This window comes from Poecile atricapillus, chromosome 26, assembly GCF_030490865.1.
Source record: "Poecile atricapillus isolate bPoeAtr1 chromosome 26, bPoeAtr1.hap1, whole genome shotgun sequence".
Lineage (NCBI taxonomy): Eukaryota > Metazoa > Chordata > Aves > Passeriformes > Paridae > Poecile > Poecile atricapillus.
The window spans coordinates 121,893-143,307 of record NC_081274.1 but is presented as its reverse complement, the minus strand read 5'-3'; the positions used below and the strand labels follow the sequence as shown (position 1 = coordinate 143,307).

Below are 21,415 nucleotides of genomic sequence, written 5' to 3'. Positions count from 1 at the left end.
CGGAACACGTCACTTCCCGTTCCGCCGGAAGCGCCGCCGCCTCTCTCTGCCCGCGCCGGCCTGAGGGGACGGACGGCTCCGGGCTGAGGCCGCCGCGCATCCGCCGCCATCCCGCCCCTCCCGCCGGGCCCCGCCGCCGCCGCCGCCGCCATGACGGAGCAGATGACCCTGCGCGGGACCCTGAAGGGCCACAACGGCTGGGTGACCCAGATCGCCACCACCCCGCAGTTCCCGGACATGATCCTGTCCGCCTCGCGCGGTGCGCGCCCGGGGCGAGCATCGGGAGGGCTGGGGGGGTCTGGGGGGCTCTGGGGGGCTCTGGGGGGGTCTGGGGGGCTCTGGGGGACACGGAAAGCGGGGCTGGGGGAGCCCAGCGGAGGGGGCTTGCGGGGCCCACAGGGGTTTGGGGCTCTGGCTGACGGAGCTGGGGTCCCCGGTCCGGGCCGGGTGCGGGGCCGGGGGTCCCCAGAACTCGCTGGAGGGGTCGGGGGCAGCAGCAGCCGAGCGAGGAGGAGGGAGAGGCGGCGGCTTCTCCCCCAGCTTTGCTGGGGTTTGTCCCCGCGGGGGTCCCTGGGGTGACACCCCCGCGTGTCCCCACCCCAGACAAGACCATCATCATGTGGAAGCTGACCCGTGACGAGACCAACTACGGGATCCCGCAGCGGGCGCTGCGCGGCCACTCGCACTTTGTCAGCGACGTGGTCATCTCCTCGGACGGGCAGTTCGCGCTCTCGGGCTCCTGGGACGGCACCCTGCGCCTCTGGGACCTCACCACGTCAGTTCGGGGGGTCACTGCGGGCTGTTGGGGGGTCCTGGGGCTCTGGGACAGCTCCTGGCGTCTCACCGGGGCCGGCTCATCCCAGACCTTGGCTGAATCCCGGGTTTTTGGGGTGTTGGAGCTGCTCTCCGGGCTCTGGGACAGCTCCTGGCGTCTCACCGGGGCCGGCTCATCCCAGACCTTGGCTGAATCCCGGGTTTTTGGGGTGTTGGAGCTGCTCCCCGTCCCTCTCCTGATGATTACACCTAACATTTCACCGATCCCACGGGATCTGACGACACGTCCTGCAATGATGATGGGAGAGACGTGGGGAGCAGCCCTGGGGGAGTCAGGCTGGGTTTTGGGGTGCCCAGGGCTACGTTGAGGGGATGCAGCTGCACAAAGTGTCAGACTTTGTGGAGTCAAACTCATCCCAGTCCCCAACTCGCTGAGTAAATTGTTCCACCTCTCCTTTTATCCCGATTTGGATATTTTTGGTAGTTTGTGGGTATTTGTGCTGGTTTCTGGATTTCCCCAGGACTCCTGGGGGGTTTCTGACGCCGTTCCCGTTCCCGCAGGGGGACGACCACGCGGCGCTTCGTGGGGCACACCAAGGACGTGCTGAGCGTGGCCTTCTCCTCGGACAACCGGCAGATCGTGTCCGGCTCCCGGGACAAGACCATCAAGCTCTGGAACACGCTGGGGGTCTGCAAGTACACGGTGCAGGTGAGCCAGGGGGCTTGGGGCTGATCCTGGGGGGTTTGGGGCTGATCCTGGGGGGTTTGGGGCTGATCCTGGGGGGCTTGGGGCTGATCCTGGGGGGTTTGGGGCTGATCCTGGGGGGTTTGGGGCTGATCCTGGGGGGTTTGGGGCCAGTCCCGGTGGGTTTGGGGTCATTCCTCTTGGGTTTGGGGTCATTCCTCTTGGGTTTGGGGTCATTCCTCTTGGGTTTGGGGTCATTCCTCTTGGGTTTGGGGTCATTCCTCTTGGGTTTGGGGTCATTCCTCTTGGGTTTGGGGTCATTCCTCTTGGGTTTGGGGTCATTCCTGTTGGGTTTGGGGCCAGTCCCAGTGGGTTTGGGGTCATTCCTGTTGGGTTTGGGGCCAGTCCCGGTGGGTTTGGGGTCATTCCTGTTGGGTTTGGGGTCATTCCTGTTGGGTTTGGGGCCAGTCCCAGTGGGTTTGGGGTCATTCCTGTTGAGTTTGGGGCCAGTCCCAGTGGGTTTGGGGTCATTCCTGTTGGGTTTGGGGTCATTCCTGTTGGGTTTGGGGTCATTCCTGTTGGGTTTGGGGCCAGTCCCAGTGGGTTTGGGGTCATTCCTGTTGAGTTTGGGGCCAGTCCCAGTGGGTTTGGGGTCATTCCTGTTGGGTTTGGGGTCATTCCTGTTGGGTTTGGGGTCATTCCTGTTGGGTTTGGGGTCATTCCTGTTGGGTTTGGGGTCATTCCTGTTGGGTTTGGGGTCATTCCTGTTGGGTTTGGGGCCAGCAGTGCTGTCTTGGCCTCAGTCCCGTTGCCTGGGGGAGCCCTGGGGGGCTCTGGGGGTGTCCCCAGCCCGTCCCACCCCGCTGCCGTTCCCTGCAGGACGAGAGCCACTCGGAGTGGGTGTCGTGCGTGCGCTTCTCCCCCAACAGCAGCAACCCCATCATCGTGTCCTGTGGCTGGGACAAGCTGGTCAAGGTGAGCCCCGGCACGGGGGGGATTCAGCCCCTCCATCCCGGGGTTTGCCCCCTCTCATCCCGCTTTTCCCGCCCCAGGTCTGGAACCTGGCCAACTGCAAGCTGAAGACGAACCACATCGGGCACACGGGCTACCTGAACACCGTCACCGTGTCCCCTGATGGCTCCCTCTGCGCCTCTGGGGGCAAGGTACGGCCCGGGGGACACCTGGGGGACACCTGGGGGACACTGAGGGACACCTGGGGGACACTGAGGGACACTGGGGGACACTGAGGGACAGCTGGGGGGCAGCTGGGGGACACTGGGGGACACCTGGGGACACTGGGGGACACCTGGGGGACACTGAGGGACACCTGGGGACACCTGGGGGACACCTGGGGTACGCTGGGGGACACCTGAGGGACACTGGGGGACACTGAGGGACACCTGGGGGACACTGGGAGACGCTGGGGCCACACCCCAGCCCCAGGTTGGTCCTGGTTGGAGCCAGGAGAGGGGAGGCCTCGCTGCAGGGAACCTCTTGGGGCTCCTGGGGATTCTTTTGGGGCGTTCCTGAAGGTCCCCAGGATCTTCTGGCACCTTTCGGAGCTCCCTCAGACTCTCCTGGAGCTCTCAGGGATGTTCTGGAGCTCCTGGGGGCGGTTCTGGAGCTCCGTGGCCCCTCTGGGGGATCCCGTGGGGCTGTCCTGGAGCTCGGTGTCCCCGCGCTGTCCCCAGGACGGGCAGGCCATGCTGTGGGACCTCAACGAGGGCAAGCACCTGTACACGCTGGACGGGGGGGACGTCATCAACGCCCTGTGCTTCAGCCCCAACCGCTACTGGCTCTGTGCTGCCACCGGGCCCAGCATCAAGATCTGGGTATGGAACTGCGGGAATCTGCCCCGGGACCCCCCTGGGACCCCCCCGGGACCCCCTGGGACCCCCCTGGGACCCCCCTGGGGACGGGGGCGAGTCCTCCCCGGGCTGTGATGAAACACTCGGATGCCTCCGACCGCTCCGTGGGGAGACCCAGAGGCTGTTTCTGAGCCGGGCTCGGGTGGCACCTGGGGGGGATCCAGGTGGGACGGGGTTTGTTCCTCACCTCTCCACCCCCTCAGGACCTGGAGGGGAAGATCATCGTGGACGAGCTGAAGCAGGAGGTGATCAGCACCAGCAGCAAAGCGGAGCCGCCACAGTGCACGTCCCTGGCCTGGTCGGCCGATGGGCAGGTGAGACCCTGGGCTCCCTCCCTGGGGAATTCACCTGGCTGGGGACCCTCACCTGGGCAGGGGAATTCACCTGGCTGGGGACCCTCACCTGGGCAGGGAACATTCACCTGGGGACCCTCACCTGGGCAGGGACCCTCACCTGGGCAGGGACATTCACCTGGCTGGGGACCCTCACCTGGCTGGGGACCCTCACCTGGGCAGGGGAATTCCCCTGGGGACCCTCACCTGGGCAGGGACCCTCACCTGGGCAGGGACGTTCACCTGGCTGGGGACCCTCACCTGGGCAGGGACCCTCACCTGGGCAGGGGAATTCCCCTGGGGACCCTCACCTGGGCAGGGACCCTCACCTGGGCAGGGGAATTCACCTGGGGACCCTCACCTGGGCAGGGACCCTCACCTGGGGACCCTCACCTGGGCAGGGACATTCACCTGGCTGGGGACCCTCACCTGGGCAGGGAACATTCACCTGGGGACCCTCACCTGGGCAGGGGAATTCCCCTGGGGACCCTCACCTGGGCAGGGACCCTCACCTGGGCAGGGACCCTCACCTGGGCAGGGGAATTCACCTGGGGACCCTTCCCACAGGGACAGGGGTTTGGGGAATGAGGGCCCTCAGGGGGTTTGGGGACCCCTGCCCTGTCCTGGGGGTTTTGGGGACCCCTGCCCTGTCCTGGGGGTTTTGGGGACCCCTGACCTGTCCTGGGGGGTTTGGGGACCCCTGCCCTGTCCTGGGGGTTTTGGGGCTGGGGGCTGCTGGGGGGTGACGCTGTCCTGAGCCCCTGTCCTTGTCCCCAGACTCTGTTCGCCGGCTACACCGACAACCTGGTGCGGGTGTGGCAGGTGACCATCGGCACCCGCTGAGCCCAAACCCCGCGGTTTTACCCCAAAAACACCAATAAAAGGCGCTTTACGGAGCTGGGTCACTGCGTGGCTGCTGGGATAAACCGGGATTGCGGGGCCAGAACCTCGGGAAGGAGGAAATCGCTGCTGACGTCGCTGGGCTGCGATCTGGGGACGTTCCTCGTCCTCCCCCCGCTGTAAAAACCCCAAATTAAAACAAAACAAACCCCAAAATAGGGAAATACGAGACACGAGGAACCTGGCCAGGCTCCAGGGAGTTCTGGAATATTCGTTGGCGTGGAATCTCCACACAGCAGCTCCACTCTGGCCCAAAGTGCCGTTTTTTACCATTTTGGGGGGTTTTTGATGCCTTTTCCTGACTGTTGGATGCTACTTCAGAGGAGAAGGGGGAGCTGGGGACCCGGACACGCAGCTCCAGGTCATCCTTAACCAATTAACGAGGATCAGGGTGGGATGAGGGAGCTGGGGTTGGACCCATGCTTGATTTTGGTGATGTTGGGGGAGCCCCGACCCCAGTTTTGGGGTAATTTACCCCAGACTCCTCCTGGAAATGGCTCTTCCCAGGATCCAACAACCTGGAGCCTTGGATACAACTTCTTTTATTCTTTATTATTGACATGTCATAAAACTAAATCTCCATTTAATTCTCATTTTAGCCAAAAATATCCCGAACGAGCTCTGTAACGCCAACAGGAAATTCCCAAATCCACCAAAATCCAGGGAAACGTGAGGGGGAGGGAGTGTGAGGGGGGAGCTCCCGAGTGGGACAGGATCCGGCTGGAAATAAAAAGGGGGAAAAATAAATATCCCCAACTCGGGGAGCTCCAGAGCTGCGGGGGGGAAGCGGCTCCTCCCAGCCCCGTAAAGTGCCAGAGGGGAGAGGAAAATCCGGGATTTTCCCCCAAAAATGGCAAGGAAAAGGAGGGGAGGAGCAGGAGAACAGTAGGGGAAGAACAGGAACATCAGGGCTGGGGTTGGGGGGGCTCAGCTGAATCCCAAAAAATCCAGGCACTGAGAAATGCGGATTTTGGGAGAAGAGTGACTTTCAAATCTTAGAAGATTTGGCCCCAAACGCAGAAAAAACTCCCGGTGGTCCGGAAAGGGCCCAAAATTGAATTGGGACACGGCTGGGAGAGGGAGGGAGCAGCTCCCAGCGGCAGGAACTGAACAGGGAAGCAGATCCGAGGGGAATGCATCCCAACTCCAAAATCGCCTGCAAAAGGGGCGGCTCCTGCCCCATTCAAACGCAAACCGGCTCCTGAGGGCTGGGTCTCGCCCCATGCAACCCAAAACCAGCTCCAAAGGGGGTGGATCTCCCCCCGTCCAACCCAAAACCAGTCCCAAGAGGGCAGACCCTGCCCCATCCCAACAGCAAACTCAGTTCCGAGGTGAATTCAGCCCGTTCCTACCCAAACCCAGTTCCGAGGTGGATCCTGCCCCATCCCGAACCCGCTCCCCATCCTGAGCCGCCCCAGCTCCGCGCGGCGCGGGCGGAGCAGCAGCAGCAGCGGGACGAGGAGCAGCAGGAGGAGGAGGAGGAGGAACCTCGGGGGCGCAGGAAGCCGAGGGCAGCACCCCCGTGGCCCGCGGGGGCAGCCCGGGCCCGTCAGGTGCAGATCTTGATGCGGGTGCCCTTGGCCAGGATGCGGAAGAAGGGGAAGACGCGCTCGCGGCAGCAGATGTGGAAGGTGTGGATGTGGCTCATGCTCTCGGCGTTGTAGAAGCACAGCTGGCCCCGCTCGTAGTCCAGGTAGACCCCGAAGCGCCGCGGCTGCTCGCCGGGCGTCAGCGCCGTCTGCTCCGTGGCCGTCAGCGCCTGGTACTTCTTGCCGCTGGTGCCCACGGCCCAGATCTCCCGCTTGGGCGCCGGGGAGGAGCAGCCGGACGCGCCCTTGTGCCGGTGCCGGGTGGTCTCACGGGCGGCCCCCACGGCCCAGCCGCGCCGGCCGCCCACCTCCACCTCCCAGTAGTGGCGACCGGCGCTGAAGCCGGGCGCGCCCAGCACGCACAGGTCGCCGTCCGAGCGCCGGGCGCTGCCCGCGGGCTCCTGGCGCCGCTCGGACAATCGGACGCTGCGCCGGTCCAGGGACAGGCTGAGCCGCGGGTGCGCCGTGGAGGGGTCCAGGGTCACGTCGGCTGCGGGGGTGGGGAGGGGGCTTAGGGGGGGTTCTGGGGAAGGGGGATTCGGAAGGGGAGCTGTGGCACGTGGAGGGGGGGGGTTGGAGCAATGATTTCCAGCCCTTCAGCGCCAGATTTCCGCTCCTTCAGCACCCGGTTTCCTGCCTTTAATCCCAATTGTCACCTCTTCAGCCCCCTATTCCCATCCCTTTAATCCCAAATTTCCACGCCTGCTACTTCCAAATTTTCATCCCTTTAACCCCCAGTTTCCAATCCCTTCGATCCCCGGGTTCCAGCCTTTCAAACTTACGCCCCTTTAACCCCAGAATTTTCACTCCTTTAAATAAAAAAAAATTTACCTCTTCAACCCCCAGCTCCAGCTCCTTTAACCCCCCCAGTTTTCACTCCTTTAATCCCAAATTTCCCCCCTTTCCCCCCCCCCACCTTGGGGCACTTTGCTGAAGACCTTTTCCATCTTTCTCATCACCACATCCTGCAGGAAACAATTCCGGAACTTCTTCCCCACATCCACCGGGACCATCTCGGGCTCCTGGAATTTGATGTTCTCACACCTGCAACAGGAACAAAAAAAGGGGGCGGGGGGGGGGAGAAATTTGGATTCAGACGCTCCACGGTGTCTTCCCAGCCTTCCTCCTCCCCCAGATATCCCAAATCGCCCCCAAAATCCCATCCCTGCCCAGAATTCCCACCATCCTGACCCTCCCTGGAGCAGCTGCCGGGGTGGGTTTTCCCAGGAGAGGAGACCCTGCCGGGAATGAGGAGAGACTGACCTGATGAAGGTTCCTTTGATGTCCTGGGAGAAGGCAGCAGGTGCAGATCAGGGAGGGGAAAAAAGAGAGAGGTTAAAGAGGACTTGGATTATTCCTGCGGGATTCTGCTGCGGCCTTTGGAGACTCCGAGAAGCCGGAGCCCAGGGGGACGCAATAAAAAACCCAATCCCCCCATTTTCCCTTTTCCCCCAGAGACCTTTGTGCAAGGAGCCGCAGTTTCTCCCTCACCTTGAGCAGCTGGAGCCCGTCCTGCCTGCCGGCGGCCTCGGCGTCGGCGATGAGGCGGCGCAGCGCCGAGCTCCGCTCCTCCAGCGCTCCCAGGTTGCGGCGCTGCCGCGCCAGCAGCGCCTCGTGCCGCTCCTGCAGCTGCTGCAGCAGCAGCACCTGCTCCCCCGCCAGGAACCGGTGCAGCACCTCGAAATCCGCCTCCAGCTCCTGCATCTCCACCTGCATCTGCTCCTGCCGGGAAAAACCGCGGGATCCGTGCTGGGAACAGCTGAGACAAAGCGGGGAAAAAGGGGAGGATTCAGGGAGCTTCTGTTGGGAACTGGGCGGCTGCTGGGGAATTCCCTCCTGGACAACGCAGATTTTTAAAGTATTAAAGTATTTAAAGTGTTTTTAAAGTATTTAAGGGAAGGTGGGAACAGAATTCCAGTAAATCAGTGTTTGGTTGAAACTTTATTCCATCAAATTAGAGTTGAGGGATTTCTTTTATCCTCTGCCTCCCCCCTCAACCATCCCTTGGGCTGAGAAAAGAGGATTTTGGTGTCCTGGGACTGATTGGTTTTGGTGGAGTAAAAGCTGGGAAGCGAGAAAGTCAGGAAAAGGCCTCAGGATCAGGCAGTTCTCACCCTCAGCACCGAGATTTTCTCTTCTTCGCTGGATTTCTGCTTCAGCACCGCGTCCAGCTGCTTCCGGAGCGGCTCCAGGTGGCTCTGGAGCTTGTTCTGGGAGAAGGGGAGGGAGCTCAGGCGCTGCAGATCCGGGGAGTCCCAGTCCCAAAACGCCCCTCGTCCTCCTTCCCTCCCCGGCTCCGACCCTCTGGCCCCATTCCAGACCCCCAGACCCCTCCCTCGACCCTCTGGCCCCATTCCAGACCCCCAGACCCCTCCCTCGACCCTCTCCCCCCATTCCAGACCCCCAGAAACCTCCCTCGACCCTCTCCCCCCATCCCAGACCCCCAGACCCCTCCCTCAACCCTCTCCCCCCATTCCAGACCCCCAGAAACCTCCCTCGACCCTCTCCCCCCATTCCAGACCCCCAGACCCCTCACTCAACCCTCTCCCCCCATTCCAGACCCCCAGAAACCTCCCTCGACCCTCTCCCCCCATTCCAGACCCCCAGACCCCTCCCTCATCCCCACCCACCCCTTCTCCTGCCTCCCACAGCATTTTTGCCGTCTTTCCCCCCAGGAAGATGAAACGACCCCTCCCTGTCCTAACCTGGCACTTCCCATCTCAAACTGGGGCGTCCCAACCCCCAAACGCCGCGAGCCCCCCGTCCCCAGGCACCGAAACGCTCCAGCCGGACCCTCCAGCTGTGTCCTGATGTCCCCAAGGTGTCCCCGAGCCCCCCCGGTGTCCCCGAGCCCCCCCGGTGTCCCCGAGTCCCCGAGGTGTCCCCGAGCCCCCCTGGTGTCCCCGAGCCCCCCCGGTGTCCCCGAGCCCCCAAGGTGTCCCCAAGCTGCCCCGGTGTCCCCAAGCCCCCCCGGTGTCCCCGAGCTGCCCCGGTGTCCCCGAGATCCCTGGGAGCCCCCCGGTGTCCCCGAGCCCCCCCGGTGTCCCCGAGCCCCCCCCGTGTCCCCAAGCCCCCCCGCTGTCCCCGAGCCCCCCCGGTGTCCCCCGGTATCCCCGAGCCCCCCCGGTGTCCCCGAGCCCCCGAGGTGTCCCCAAGCCCCAGGATCCCCCCGTGTCCCCGAGCCCCCCCGGTGTCCCCGAGCCCCCCCGGTGTCCCCGAGCCGCCCCCACCTTGCAGTCCTGCACCACCTCGTCCAGGGGCACCACGCTGTGGTGTTTGTGCCCGCGGGCCTCGCGGCACACCACGCAGATCGCCGCCTCGTCCACCTCGCAGAAAAGCTTCAGCGGCTCCTGGTGCTTCTCGCACAGCTCGGGGGGACCCCCGGGAGTCGCCCCCGGGCCGGGCCCGGGCCCCGCGGGGCGCTGCGGCCGCGGGTGCAGCTGCCGGATGATCTGCACCATGTTGGCCAGCTGCAGGTTGGGGCGGAAGCTTCGCTGCAGGAACGTCTTGCGGCACTGGGGGCAGGTGAAAACCGGGGGGCGCCGGGGGGGCGGCTGCTCTTCCTCCTCCTCATCCTCCTCCTCCGCCTCCTCCTCCTCCTCCACGTCCTCCTCCATCACGTCCTCGTCATAGTCCTCGTCCCCGAAGTAAAGCCCCCCCTGCGCGCCCCCCGCCCAGGCGGCGGCGGCTCCTTCCTCCTCCTCCTCCTCCTCCTCCTCCTCGTCCTCCGCGGGCTCTTCCCACAGCTCGGCTTCCTCCTCCTCCTCCTCCTCCCACATGTCGTCCTCCTCCTCCTCGTCCACGCCGGCCTCCTCCTCCTCCTCCTCCTGCTCCACGTCCAGCTCGTCTTCCTCCAGCTCGTCCTCGTCCTCCTCCTCCTCCAGCTCGGAGCCGCCCCCGGAGCCGCTGGCGGGGGGCTCGGGGCCGGCGCGGGCCCAGAGCCGGGAGATGCAGCCGCGGCAGAAGTTGTGCCCGCAGCCGATGGACACCGGGTCGGCGAAGTAATCGAGGCAGATGGCGCAAATCGCCTCCTCCTGCAGCGTCTCCACCGGGTCCGGCCGGGAGCCGGGGCCGCCCAGCGCCGCGGGGGCCGCCATGCCGGGGGGCGAGACCTTCCTCCTCCTCCTCCTCCTCCTCCGGGGCTCCGGCCCGGCCCCGCCGCGCCCCCGGCCCAGCTCAGCCGCCCCTCCCCGCCCCCGCCGGCCCCCAACCCGCGCTGGGTCCCGCTCCGCTCCCCCCGGCCCGGGCGCGGCCCGCGGAGCCCGGCCAGGCCCCGCCGGAGGCTTCAACGCGCCCGCTGCCCACGCCGGGCCGGGCCCCTCTAGGCCTCACCGGGCCGCGCCGCTGCCCGCGCCCCCGCTGCCGGCGTCCCCCGCGTGCCCTCGCGGCTGTGGCCGGTGCCGGAGGAGCCGCTCGGTGCCGGAGGAGCCGCTCGGTGCCGCCGGGTCCCGCCCGGTCCCGCCTCGGCCGCGCTCGCCCGGCGGCGGCTCCGCCACAAACGGGAAACGCCGCGGCACTTCCGCCTTCCGGCGCGGGCCCCGCCCCTTCTGCGCGCCGTGACCGGAAGCGGGTTCGGTTGCTTAGCAACGAGGGCGGTGGCAGCCCCGCCACTTCCTCTCCGGGGCCTGTCCGGCCACGGGACTCGGTGCTCTTGGAGGACTGGGGGCGGTGGCAGCGCTGTGGGGCGGGTCCATGGGCGGGGCTCTTCCTCTGGGCCCGCCCCCAGCGAACCCCGGTGCGGCCGGTTCGATTCCCGCTCGGGGCGCTCGCACATGTTGTGGTTTTTTTCCCCGAAATGTCTCTTTTCTGCCCTTTTCCCGAGCCCGTCCCTCGGCTGCGGCCGCGGGGTCCCGCTGGCTCCGCGGGGCGCGGGGAGGAGGCGCGGCTGTAGCGCGGCGGGGCGCGGAGCGCGGCACAGCGTTTCTGTAGTGTAGTGGTTATCACGTTCGCCTCACACGCGAAAGGTCCCCGGTTCGAAACCGGGCAGAAACAAACCCTTTTCCTTCTCTGTTTCCCCCTTTCCTGCTCTTTTTTTTTCTTTATTTTCCCCTTTTCACTCCAACACTTTCAGAACATCTCAGCCCTTCTTCCATCATTTTTCTTTGTATAATTTTTAATCTCAACCCTTCTTCCCTCCCTGCCTTCTCCAGCCAATCTTTCCTCCGTCACTTTCCCGTTACACGTTTGGATCCCAACCTTCGCCCCCCCGCCTCATTTTACCCTGTTTCAGTTTTCCCACCCCAATTTCACGTGATTTCTCCTCGGTCGCTGCTCCAGCCCCGCCCTGGCTCTGGCCTTATCATCTCCCCGAGTCTGCTCCTTCAGAGGCACCGAGGAGGAGGAGGAGGAGGAAGCAGAAGAGGAAGAGGAAGAAGAAGGATGGGAAAAAGAGGAAGAAGGAAAAAGGAGGGGTGAGAAAGAGTAAAAGGAAGAGGTGAGAAGGAAGCAAGAAGGAAAAGATGAGGAAGGAGAGGAGGAGGATGTGGTGAGGAGGAAGAAGAGACGGGGAGGAGGTGAGGAAGAGGTAAGAAGAGGCGAGGAAGAGAGGAGGAAGCGAGGAGGAGGAGGAGAGGAGGAAGCATCCCCTCGTCTCCCTTTCCCCCGCTCCTTTCCACCCCTCTCAGGCAGCGCGTTCCAACCATCCAACATCCCAAGTGGAGGCAGCAGAACCCTCCTCTTCATCATCCCAAAACCTCAGCATCCCAGGCGGAGGAAGCAGAACCCTCCTCCTCCTCCTCATCCCGGGCTGAGGAAGCAGAACCCTCCTCCTCCTCCTCCTCCTCACCCCGGGCTGAGGAAGCAGAACCCTCCTCCTCCTCCTCATCCTCATCCCGGGCTGAGGAAGCAGAACCCTTCTCCTCCTCCTCATCCCGGGCAGAGGAAGCAGAACCCTCCTCCTCCTCCTCATCCCGGACTGAGGAAGCAGAACCCTTCTCCTCCTCCTCATCCCGGGCAGAGGAAGCACACCCTCCTCCTCATCCTCATCCCGGGCTGAGGAAGCAGAACCCTCCTCCTCCTCCTCATCCCGGGCAGAGGAAGCAGAACCCTCCTCCTCCTCCTCCTCATCCCGGGCTGAGGAAGCAGAACCCTCCTCCTCCTCCTCATCCCGGGCTGAGGAAGCAGAACCCTCCTCCTCCTCCTCCTCATCCCGGGCAGAGGAAGCAGAACCCTCCTTCTCCTCCTCATCCCAGGCAGAGGAAGCAGAACCCTCCTTCTCCTCCTCATCCCGGGCAGAGGAAGCACACCCTCCTCCTCCTCCTCCTCATCCTCATCCCAGGCAGAGGAAGCCGAACCCTCCTCCTCCTCCATGGCGGGGCCCGGCCCGGCCGAGCAGCTCCGGGCCGAGGCCTCGTGTCCCGTGTGCCTGGAGCTGTTCCAGGAGCCCGTGTCCATCCCGTGCGGCCACAGCTTCTGCCGGGGCTGCATCGAGCGCTGCTGGCAGAGCTCCCGGGGCTCCTTCTCCTGCCCGCGCTGCCGGAACGTGGCCCCGGAGCCCGGCCTGAGACCCAACCGGGAGCTCGGGCACGTCGCTGACATCGCCCGGGGGCTGCTCCCGGAGGCACCGGGGACCCTCTGCGGGCAGCACCGGGAGCCGCTGCGGCTCTTCTGCCGGGACGAGCGGGCGCTGCTGTGCCTCGAGTGCGGCCGCTCCCGGCTCCACCGCCTGCACCGCGTCGTGCCCGCCGAGGAAGCGGCCCAGGAGTACAAGGTACCGATTTCTACAAGGAGTAGAAGGTATTTTGTACGAGGAGTACAAGGTACCGACTTCTACAAGGAGTAGAAGGTACCAGTTTGTACGAGGAGTACAAGGTACCAGTTTGTACAAGGAGCACAAGGTACCAGTTTGTACAAGGAGCACAAGGTACCGATTTCTATAAGGAGTAGAAGGTACCAGTTTGTACGAGGAGTACAAGGTACCAGTTTGTACAAGGAGTACAAGGTATTTTGTACAAGGAGTAGAAGGTATTTTGTACGAGGAGCACAAGGTACCAGTTTGTACAAGGAGTCCGAGGTACCAATTTCTACAAGGAGCACAAGGTATTTTGTGCAAGGAGCACAAGGTACCAGTTTGTACAAGGAGTAGAAGGTACCGATTTGTACAAGGAGTAGAAGGTACCAATTTCTACAAGGAGCACAAGGTATTTTGTACAAGGAGTAGAAGATATTTTGTACAAGGAGCACAAGGTACCAGTTTGTACAAGGAGCACAAGGTACCAGTTTGTACAAGGAGCACAAGGTACCAGTTTGTACAAGGAGCACAAGGTATTTTGTGCAAGGAGCACAAGGTATTTTGTACAAGGAGCACAAGGTAGCACCTCGCAGCCCCCGGGGAGCGGCGCTCCGCGGGATAATCCCCCCCCCGGCTCCCGTGGGAAACGGGAATTGTCGGCTTTCAATCGCTCGGTGGTGATTTCGGTGCCCAAAGTGTGTGAAAACGCCTCCAAACGCTTCTCTTTTGTGGTGTTTTTAATCTGGTCTCAAGGGCGTCTTCACTGTTTCTTCAGTTTCAAGTAAATAGAAATTATTTTTGGTCGGTTGGTTACAACTAATTTAGAAACCACTTTTCTGATCCTTTTCTGTTCTCCTGCGAAAAGACTTATATAAACTTAAAGAAGTTATAAGTCGACAGCAGTTCTTGTAGATACAAACACCTGCTGAAGAAATCTGCCTGAGGTTGTTAAAGACTGAGATCTTTATCCCAGAACCCAAATTTCTGGAGGCCACGAATGGTTTTTGGGGGGAAATCTCTCTTATCTGGGGCTGCCAGCCCTCCCTGGGTGCGGGGTTGGCTCTGGCTCAGCTCCTCGCGGTTCTTACACAAAGCGTATCCCATCTCAGACGAGGAGTGGAGGAAATTTTAGCGGGAAAATGGATTTTTTTCAGCCCCTCTGAGTTCACCTTTTATTTCCCTGCAGGAGCAGATCCAAAACTGCCTCCAGGCTTTGAGGGAGGAGAGAGAAAAATTCCTGGAGAGCCGAAAATCCGGCGCTCAGAGGAGTTTGCACCTGGTGGGAGTCCCCAGAGGAGCTGGGGGGGTCGGGGAGCGGTTTGGATCCCGGGGCGGGGACGGGTTTGGGTCGTTCCCTCTATCCCAGCGGTGTTTTGGGGCGAAATCTCCCGGATTTGGCTGTGGGAGCGTTCCGTGTTTATCTGCCGGGGCTCAGCGGGGCTGCGGCCGGGAGATAACGCGGAGCTGGGAGGGGAAGGAGGGCAAGGGAGGGATCTCGGCCCTTCTGCCGCCCCCTTCCCTCACCGCCGCTCCCGGCAGGACAAAACCAGGAGCGAGGGGCAGCGGCTGGCGCAGGAATTCCGGGAACTGCAGCGATTCCTGCAGGAGAAGGAGCGTCTCCTCCTAGCCCAGCTCGGGGACCTGGACAGCGCCATCGGCCGAGCCCAGGACGAGGCGCTGGCCAAGGTCTCGGAGGAGTTATCCCAGCTGGACACCCTCATCTGGGAGATGGAGGGGAAATTCCAGCAGCCCCCGAGCCGCTTCCTGCAGGTGAGAGCCCGGAGCTCTTGGACTGGGAGGGGAAAAGGCGGAGCAAACAAAATCCAAGAGCCAGGAGCCCGAATTATCCCCACAGGAGCTCCCCTGGTGTCACCGCCACAGCCCTGGGGATGTCCCAGAGCTCGGACACCTCTTGGATGTGGATCGGGTGTGGATTAGGATGGGTTTTTAAGTCCCTGCGACCCAAACCAGGCTGGAATTCTTTGATCCCGGGGTCTGAAGGAACGGTCTATTGTTCCTCCTCTCTAACCATCTCCTCTCTCCTCCCACCTTTAGGACCTCCAGCAGCTCCTGGACAGGTAATGCAGCTCCTTCTCCCTTCTCGCACCTCTGGGGCCATCCAGGCCAATCCCGAGGTCGAGGTTTCCTCCAGTTCCCACTGTGCTGCTTCGGGCTCGGGAATTTGGCTCTGGGGGAAGGAAACTGCCCAGGAAGGGCAGGGAAAAGGGGCTTGGATTTGCAGCTGGGATAAACATCCTCAGCCCATCCCATAACGGCCCCAGGGATATTTAATGAGAATAAAATGAACCGTCAGACTGGAGGGTTTTGCCCCTTTTTGGCTTCTTTGCAGCTGTGAGATGATGAAGTTCCACCCCCCGGCCGAGATTTCCTCCGATCTGGAGAGGAGCCTCGAGGATTTTGTCCAGAGGAACATCCTGGTGAGGGGCACCTTGAGGAGATGCCAAGGTGCCGAGCGGGACCGGGAGGGGCCTGGTGTGGGAATCCAGAAGGAGGGGGGTCCCTGGGAGGGAGATCCGGGAGAAATGGGGTCCCTGGGAGGGAGATCCGGGAGAAATGGGGTCCCTGGGAGGGAGATCCGGGAGAAATGGGGTCCCTGGGAGGGAGATCCGGGAGAAATGGGGTCCCTGGGAGGGAGATCCAGGAGCTGTTCACCAGAGAAGGACCCTGAGGTTTTCCCTGAGGTATTCCCTGGGGCAAAACTCAGTCGGGGGCTGGAGAGAAGAGAAAAACCAGCCCAGCAAAGGAGTTTCCCCTCCCAGGTCTCACCTGAAAAGCGAATTAGGGGTCACCGGTGGGAAAATCAAATCCCACGCGTGTGCAAAGGCAGGGAGAGGACAGAGGGGGGATAAATCCATGTGCACAAATCCTCGGGGATGAGTTTTGCTCTGCCAGGGGATCCATCCCGTGGGATGAAGGTATTGTCTGACCCTGAGTCTGTGAAATTCTCTCCTCAGACAGCCTCATGTTCCAGCTGCAGGAGCCGGGTGAGTCGGGGTGAGGAAATGGAGGCTTTGGGCTCGTGGGAGAGTTTCCCACGGGAAAACGGTGTCGTTCCTGCTGCGGGGAGGGAGGGAAGAGCGACGGTCCTGGTGCGTGCAGGGAGTGGGAGAACGGGGCCGATCCAGGTGCTGGGAGGAACAGGAGCATCTCCATCCTCGGGAAAAGGGAGAGCGGGGCGGATCCAGGTGCTGGGAGGAACAGGAGCATCTCCATCCTCGGGAAACGGGAGAGCGGGGCGGATCCAGGTGCTGGGAGGAACAGGAGCATCTCCATCCTCGGGAAACGGGAGAGCGGGGCGGATCCCGGGCTCCGGGAGGAACAGGATCACCTCCATCCTCCCCGACCGCCCTCCAGCGCTCCCTTCTCCCGCAGCCGACCTCACCCTGGACCCCGGCACGGCTCATCCCCACCTGCAGCTCTCGGAGGACGGGAAAGAAGCGCGAGGGCAGCTGGTGCCGAGGGACGTCCGGGACCACCCCGAGCGCTTCGACTTCGAGCCCTGCGTGCTGGCGCGGGGGGGCTTCGCCTCGGGCCTGCATTTCTGGGAGGTGGAGGTGGGGCAGGGCGGGGTGTGGGCGCTGGGCGTGGTGCGGGAGTCGGCGCGCAGGAGGGGCCCCCTGAGCCTGACCCCCAAAGAGGGGGTGTGGGCGCTGGAGGCTTTTCATTCCCTGACCTCCCCCCGCGCCAGCCTCCGCCCGCAGCCCCCGCCCCGCCGGCTCCGGGTCTCCCTGGACTACGAGGGGCGGCGGGTGGCTTTCTTCAGCGCCGGCCACGACATTCCCATCCTGGAATACACCCGGGCCGCCTTCAACGGGGAGAGGGTCCTGCCCTGGTTCAAGATGGGGATGGGGGCGCGGCTGCTGGAGGTGACGCGGGGCTGCGAGGAGCGGGCGGTGGCCGGGCAGGTCACGTCGCCGCTGGACTGGGTGGGCTTCGGCTTCTCGCTGCGGATCTGCCCCTGAGGGGGCTGCGGGGACGTGTCCCGAGCGATGCCGAGGGAATTCGCCGCCCCTCTGTGTCCGTCGGGAGCTCTGGAATGGCCCCAGGGATCGGCCGAGTGGAGCCCTGGGGGCGGAGAGCCGCGTTCCGTGTGTGGATTTTACCTTGTACCCTTGGCAGGATGGATCCTCCCGCTTTCCTCTCTTCCCAAAGTGCTTTTTGTCCAGGGTGTGTCCTGAGCCCTTCACCTCTCGCTTTGGGGAGCTGTTTCCCATCTCTCTCCACATCCCTGACGTTTGTCTCAAATAAAAGAACATTTTGTGTTGCACCCTCCCCTCCCTGCCCCGCCGGGAATTGCGTTCCTCTGGATTTCTGAGCCTCTGGGTGATAAATTAGGAAAATCTGGGGGGGATGAGGACACCTCGCTGAGCTTGCGCCTCTCCAGCCTTTCACACAGGCCGCGGAGACACACAAACCCTCCTGGAATCCAATTTTCCGCATTATTACTCCCCAAAAACGCTGTCCCCCCGTGCTGGCGGCTGGGGAGGGACGAGGTGGGATCAGTCCCAGGGCGGGTGGTGCCTCGGACAGAGGCAGGACACGAGTTCCGGCACTTTTTGCCGCTTTCAAAGACATCGATTTCCTCAAAAACGAGCGATTCTCGTCCGAGGAAGCCCAAAAGAGGAAGCGGCAGCACCGAAACAGCCCCGTTATTAATTCCGGAACCGAGAAGAGGAACCGGGAGCGACGCTGGGCCCGGAATAACAAGCACGGGATGAGTGGAGACCCCTCCCCATCCCCGCGGGTCCCTCCCGGAGGCAGCTCCTGGCATCACGCCGCGTCCCGGGAATTCTCCGCATCCCTCGGGGCCAGAGATCCCAGTTCCCGACTCCTCCAGGGTCCCTCCCTGTCTGTGATCTCCACCCAGGGAGTCCCTTCTCTCCAGAACGATGCAAAGCGCTTCCCACCCGGGCTGGTTTTCCAGGCTCTGCCGACTCCTTTTCCCACCCGATTCCCCATCCCAGGACGGAGGAGCCGAGCCCGAGGCTCTGCCGCTGTTCCATCGGGATCCGCCCCCTTCCCTTCTGCCGAAACTTTCCCGGGAGCCTTTTTGGGGTGTTCTCTCCCAGTGCTGCCGTTCCCACAGCCAGCGGCTCCTCCCTGGCTCTTCCCGGTGGGAAACGCGCCCTGGAATCGCGATTTTTATCTCCAAACCTGCCCGAGCTGTGGGTCCCCCCAGCTCGGTGGCAGAGATCCTGCCACGAAATGTTTCCATAAAAATAAACACGAATTTATCCACAGAGCTCAGTGGAGGAGCAGAGGGTGGGAAATTCCCTGGAGACGTTTCCTGGTGGTCTGAGAGCCCTGGCTTGGCCACAGGGATGGAGGTGAAAGGAAGTCCTGGACCCCAATTTGTCCCTCTGCCAACCCCCTCAAGGTCCTGGTTGTGCTTTCCCCTCTCTTTTTCCTTGGATTTGCCCCATCCGTGGTCCCGCCAAGCCCTGGGAGCCCCTCGCCCACGGGAACCTGGACATCCCGTGTCTCCAGGGTTTTTTTGGGGAGGTGGATGGTTTTAGCGCAAAAGGAGTGGGGTGGCAGCTCCCTGAGGCAGCAGCTCCAGGCATAAAATCCTGGAATTGTGATGAGGAAAAACCGGGAGAGGTGGGGGGAGACCTGACGAGCAAGCTCAGCCCAGCCGGATTCACCCGGGCCAGGGAAGGAACGGGAGAGGAAGGATCCAGCCTGGACAAAGGGATAAACCCGGCAGGGTCTGGATCCCTCGGGAAGGAATTCCAGCGGCGATTCGGCTTTCTGAGCCGAGAGAGGAGGACTCCGAGGAAGGACAGCTGCCCTGGAGTGCGGGAAACTGGAAGACCTGGTAGGTGCCACCTGCTGAGCCTCGGGGACATTTGGGGACACACCGAGCTCGGGAACGTTCCTTTGGGAGGGAGGACGCCGGGACCGCACGGATTTGGGCAGAATTTCACCAAATTCGGGCAGGGAGCTGCGGGGATTTGCGTGGGGATTTGAATCCAGAGGTGTTCTCCCGTGGGAAATGCCTCTCCCTGAGTTCCTCGGGGTATTTCCCACCCCCTTTCCTTTAGTTTGTCACTTAAATCCCGCTTGGGTTTGGGGCTGCAGATTCCGGGGGGGATCCTGAGCTCTCGCTCTCTTTCACAGCTGCAAGACCTGAAAAATGAGCTGGAGAAGAGGCAGGCGAAAAACAACCCGGAGATTTCCCACCCGGACACCCCGGCACAGGGGCAGGAAGAGAAGGATCAGCAGCTGGTGAGGGAATTCTCCTGTTTTGAGGGAAAATCAGAGGGAGGGACCTCCCCACTGCGTGAATAATTGGGATTCTCCTGGTCCCCGTTTGGTCCTGTTCCCTCCGGAGCCCCGAGGGGATGAGGAGAGGGAGGTTTGAGCCTGTAAAGGTGGGGAAAAGGGAATTAAATCCCCTTGGCAGGGCTGGTGGTTCCCTATATTTCCAAATAATTTGCTTTGCCGTGATTTGGAGGATCTCACGCTGAGCTGCCTTTCCTTTCTCTCTTCCCCCAGGACGTGAAAAGCTCCTTCAGCAGGTTTGTGGTCTCCCTGAAAATCTTCTCCATGGATTTTCCCAAGAGGAATGGAGGAGGAGGGAACTCGGACCTCGCCAGCGCCGCTCGAGGCTCCTCCTCGGCTCCAGGGAGGAGCCTTTGGGTCCTTGATCACTTTTGGGATGCGCTGATCCACGGGGATTTGGTCTCAAAATAGAAAAATAATTGGAAGTCTTGGCTCTTCTCTCTAGTCCAGTCTTCCTCAAAAATTCCTTCCTTTCTCATAAAAAATAAGATTTAGTAAAAAGAAGAGATGAATCCAACAGGGAAATTCGGCTTTTGATCTCCTGGATTTCCGAGGGAAGGGGGGAAATGAGAGCCCAGCGTTCCAGCAGCACCATCCCTCACTGCTGGTGGCTCCTGAAAGCTCTCTGGTTGTTCTGAGAAGTGCGAGGGGGGTTCTTGGTTTCATTTCTTTTGTTCCAGATGTGGAAAAGTGACTTTCCAGCTGCCCCTGGATGCGGCTCCGGAGCCAGAGGAGCGAGTTTGTCATTTCTCATGGAGGAGCAGCGCCCTGAAGGAAACCCTGAGGAAGCTCCAAGGTACCCAGAAGGAGAACAAAAATAGATTTAAGTCATATTTTGGGAGAGCTGGAGTAGCTGAGCTGCCCTTCTCCTGTCCCGGGTATAAATTGGGAATAGAAACATTGCAGGGAGAAGGTGGAGATGGGGGAGAGGAAGGAAAAAGGGCATTTTCTGGTACGAAAAAAAAAAAAAAAAAGACTGAGAATTTGACAATCGGGGGGACCCAAGGAGGTTTTTCATTAATTTTATTTATTTCAGCCCAACCAGCCGGGTCTTGCCTGTGGCTGCTGCAGAGTCTGCTCATTTTCCTCCCACGTCAGCTCTTCCCTCCCTCTCCTTGCTGTTTATTTTCTTCGGATTTCTGTACCACTGTTGCTGTGGTTTTCCTTTGGATTTTTTGGGGTGAAACTCAGCATTTTTTGTTTCAAGGATGGCACTTCCCATAAAATCCTGAGGCGACTCCTGGGGTTGTCCTGTGCAGGGCTGAGAGTTGGACTCGGGGACCCCTGTGCTGCTTTCCCAGCTCGGATACCCCGGGAATACCCTGGGCTGGGAGGGTTTTCCCCGGTTTTGGGAGGTTTGCTGATGCTTCTCCCAGGCGAGCCAGGAGGAGGGACCTGAGGTCCTCAGACACCGAATGGGGTCCGGTCCTGAGCCCTGGCTCTGTCCCCGCAGCCAGCGTGACCCTGGACCCCAACACGGCTCATCCCGACCTCGTCCTGTCCGAGGATGGGAAGCGCGTCTGGCTCGGAGCCGGACACCGCGAGCTCCCGGACAGCCCGGAGCGCTTTGACTACTGGCCCTTCGTGCTGGGCCACCAGGGCTTCGTGGCCGGGCGGCACTGCTGGGACGTGGATGTGGGGGACGGCGGCGACTGGGCCGTGGGGGTGGCCCGGGAATCCGTGCGGAGGAAGGGGCGGCTCAGCCTGGGCCCCCAGGGCGGCATCTGGGGCCTGGAGAAGTGGGGGGGACAGCTCCGGGCGCTGACCGGCCGCAAGGTGACCCTGGTGGCCCTGCGGTGGCTGCCCCGCAGGGTCAGCGTCCACCTGGACTGCGGCGCGGGCACCGTGGCGTTTTTCGATGCCGAGGACGGGGGGCTCCTCTTTGTCTTTTCCCGGGCGTCCTTCGCCGGGGAGAGGGTCCGGCCCTGGCTCTGGGTGGTGGGGGCCAGGTCCCAGCTCCGGCTCTGTCCCTGAGGGAAAAACGTCCCCCGATTTTCACAGGCTCGGGGGGAAACTGGAGCAGCCGCTGGGGCAGCTCTGTGCTTCCTTCTCTGCCGGGGGAAGGGAGAAACTTGGGAAACCTGGGAAAAACGAGGCAAAAGAGAGGGACGAAGCTGTGAAGAAGGGACTGTGGGCCAGAGAAATGGGAAACAGTGGGAAAAACGGGAAAAATCAGGATGGAAAGGCTTTCCTGACTGGCTGTAGATAATCCCATCTGAGCTGGTCACCTC

The 21,415-nt window shown here is 62.1% G+C and overlaps 4 protein-coding genes, 1 long non-coding RNA gene and 1 other non-coding gene across 9 annotated transcripts; 4 read left to right on the top strand and 2 right to left on the bottom strand.

Moving 5' to 3' along the window:
- Window positions 1-37: 37 nt before the first annotated feature.
- RACK1 (receptor for activated C kinase 1) lies at window positions 38-4,555 on the top strand. The gene is made up of 8 exons (XM_058857372.1): window positions 38-259; window positions 604-775; window positions 1,336-1,483; window positions 2,339-2,434; window positions 2,512-2,622; window positions 3,151-3,291; window positions 3,531-3,641; window positions 4,437-4,555. Exons 1-8 carry the CDS (start codon window positions 151-153, stop codon window positions 4,500-4,502), a joined length of 954 nt encoding a protein of 317 aa, XP_058713355.1. The 5' UTR covers window positions 38-150; the 3' UTR covers window positions 4,503-4,555.
- Window positions 3,696-4,395, bottom strand: LOC131588486 (uncharacterized). The gene is made up of 3 exons (XR_009279582.1): window positions 4,208-4,395; window positions 4,089-4,107; window positions 3,696-3,762 (listed from the first exon to the last, which is right to left on the bottom strand). It is a non-coding gene; the product is annotated as an uncharacterized LOC131588486 (long non-coding RNA).
- Window positions 4,556-5,090: 535 nt separating the features above from the next.
- On the bottom strand, window positions 5,091-10,302 carry TRIM41 (tripartite motif containing 41). Its single transcript, XM_058857348.1, has 6 exons — window positions 9,379-10,302; window positions 8,263-8,358; window positions 7,640-7,870; window positions 7,412-7,434; window positions 7,065-7,192; window positions 5,091-6,638 (listed from the first exon to the last, which is right to left on the bottom strand). The coding sequence occupies exons 1-6, from the start codon at window positions 10,243-10,245 to the stop codon at window positions 6,109-6,111; spliced, it is 1,875 nt and encodes a 624-aa protein (XP_058713331.1). The 5' UTR covers window positions 10,246-10,302; the 3' UTR covers window positions 5,091-6,108.
- Window positions 10,303-11,067: 765 nt separating this feature from the next.
- TRNAV-CAC (transfer RNA valine (anticodon CAC)) lies at window positions 11,068-11,140 on the top strand. The gene has a single exon. It is a non-coding gene; the product is annotated as a tRNA-Val (tRNA).
- A 1,294-nt stretch (window positions 11,141-12,434) lies between these two features.
- Window positions 12,435-17,166, top strand: LOC131588478 (zinc finger protein RFP-like). 4 transcript variants are annotated; one of them, XM_058857364.1, is made up of 9 exons: window positions 12,435-12,883; window positions 12,959-12,984; window positions 13,063-13,088; window positions 14,065-14,157; window positions 14,418-14,648; window positions 14,934-14,956; window positions 15,229-15,344; window positions 15,854-15,883; window positions 16,272-17,166. In XM_058857364.1, the coding sequence occupies exons 1-9, from the start codon at window positions 12,456-12,458 to the stop codon at window positions 16,859-16,861; spliced, it is 1,563 nt and encodes a 520-aa protein (XP_058713347.1). In that variant the 5' UTR covers window positions 12,435-12,455; the 3' UTR covers window positions 16,862-17,166. The 4 variants fall into 4 exon arrangements, with proteins under 4 accessions (XP_058713347.1, XP_058713348.1, XP_058713346.1 ...); XM_058857363.1 differs by having other exon boundaries at window positions 12,443-12,883; window positions 12,959-13,088; XM_058857366.1 differs by having other exon boundaries at window positions 12,443-12,883; window positions 12,959-13,088; window positions 15,229-15,316; window positions 16,272-16,654.
- Window positions 17,167-18,723: 1,557 nt separating this feature from the next.
- Window positions 18,724-21,175, top strand: LOC131588482 (E3 ubiquitin-protein ligase TRIM39-like). Its single transcript, XM_058857373.1, has 5 exons — window positions 18,724-18,918; window positions 19,020-19,127; window positions 19,398-19,420; window positions 19,865-19,980; window positions 20,638-21,175. Exons 1-5 carry the CDS (start codon window positions 18,895-18,897, stop codon window positions 21,156-21,158), a joined length of 792 nt encoding a protein of 263 aa, XP_058713356.1. The 5' UTR covers window positions 18,724-18,894; the 3' UTR covers window positions 21,159-21,175.
- Window positions 21,176-21,415: the final 240 nt, after the last annotated feature.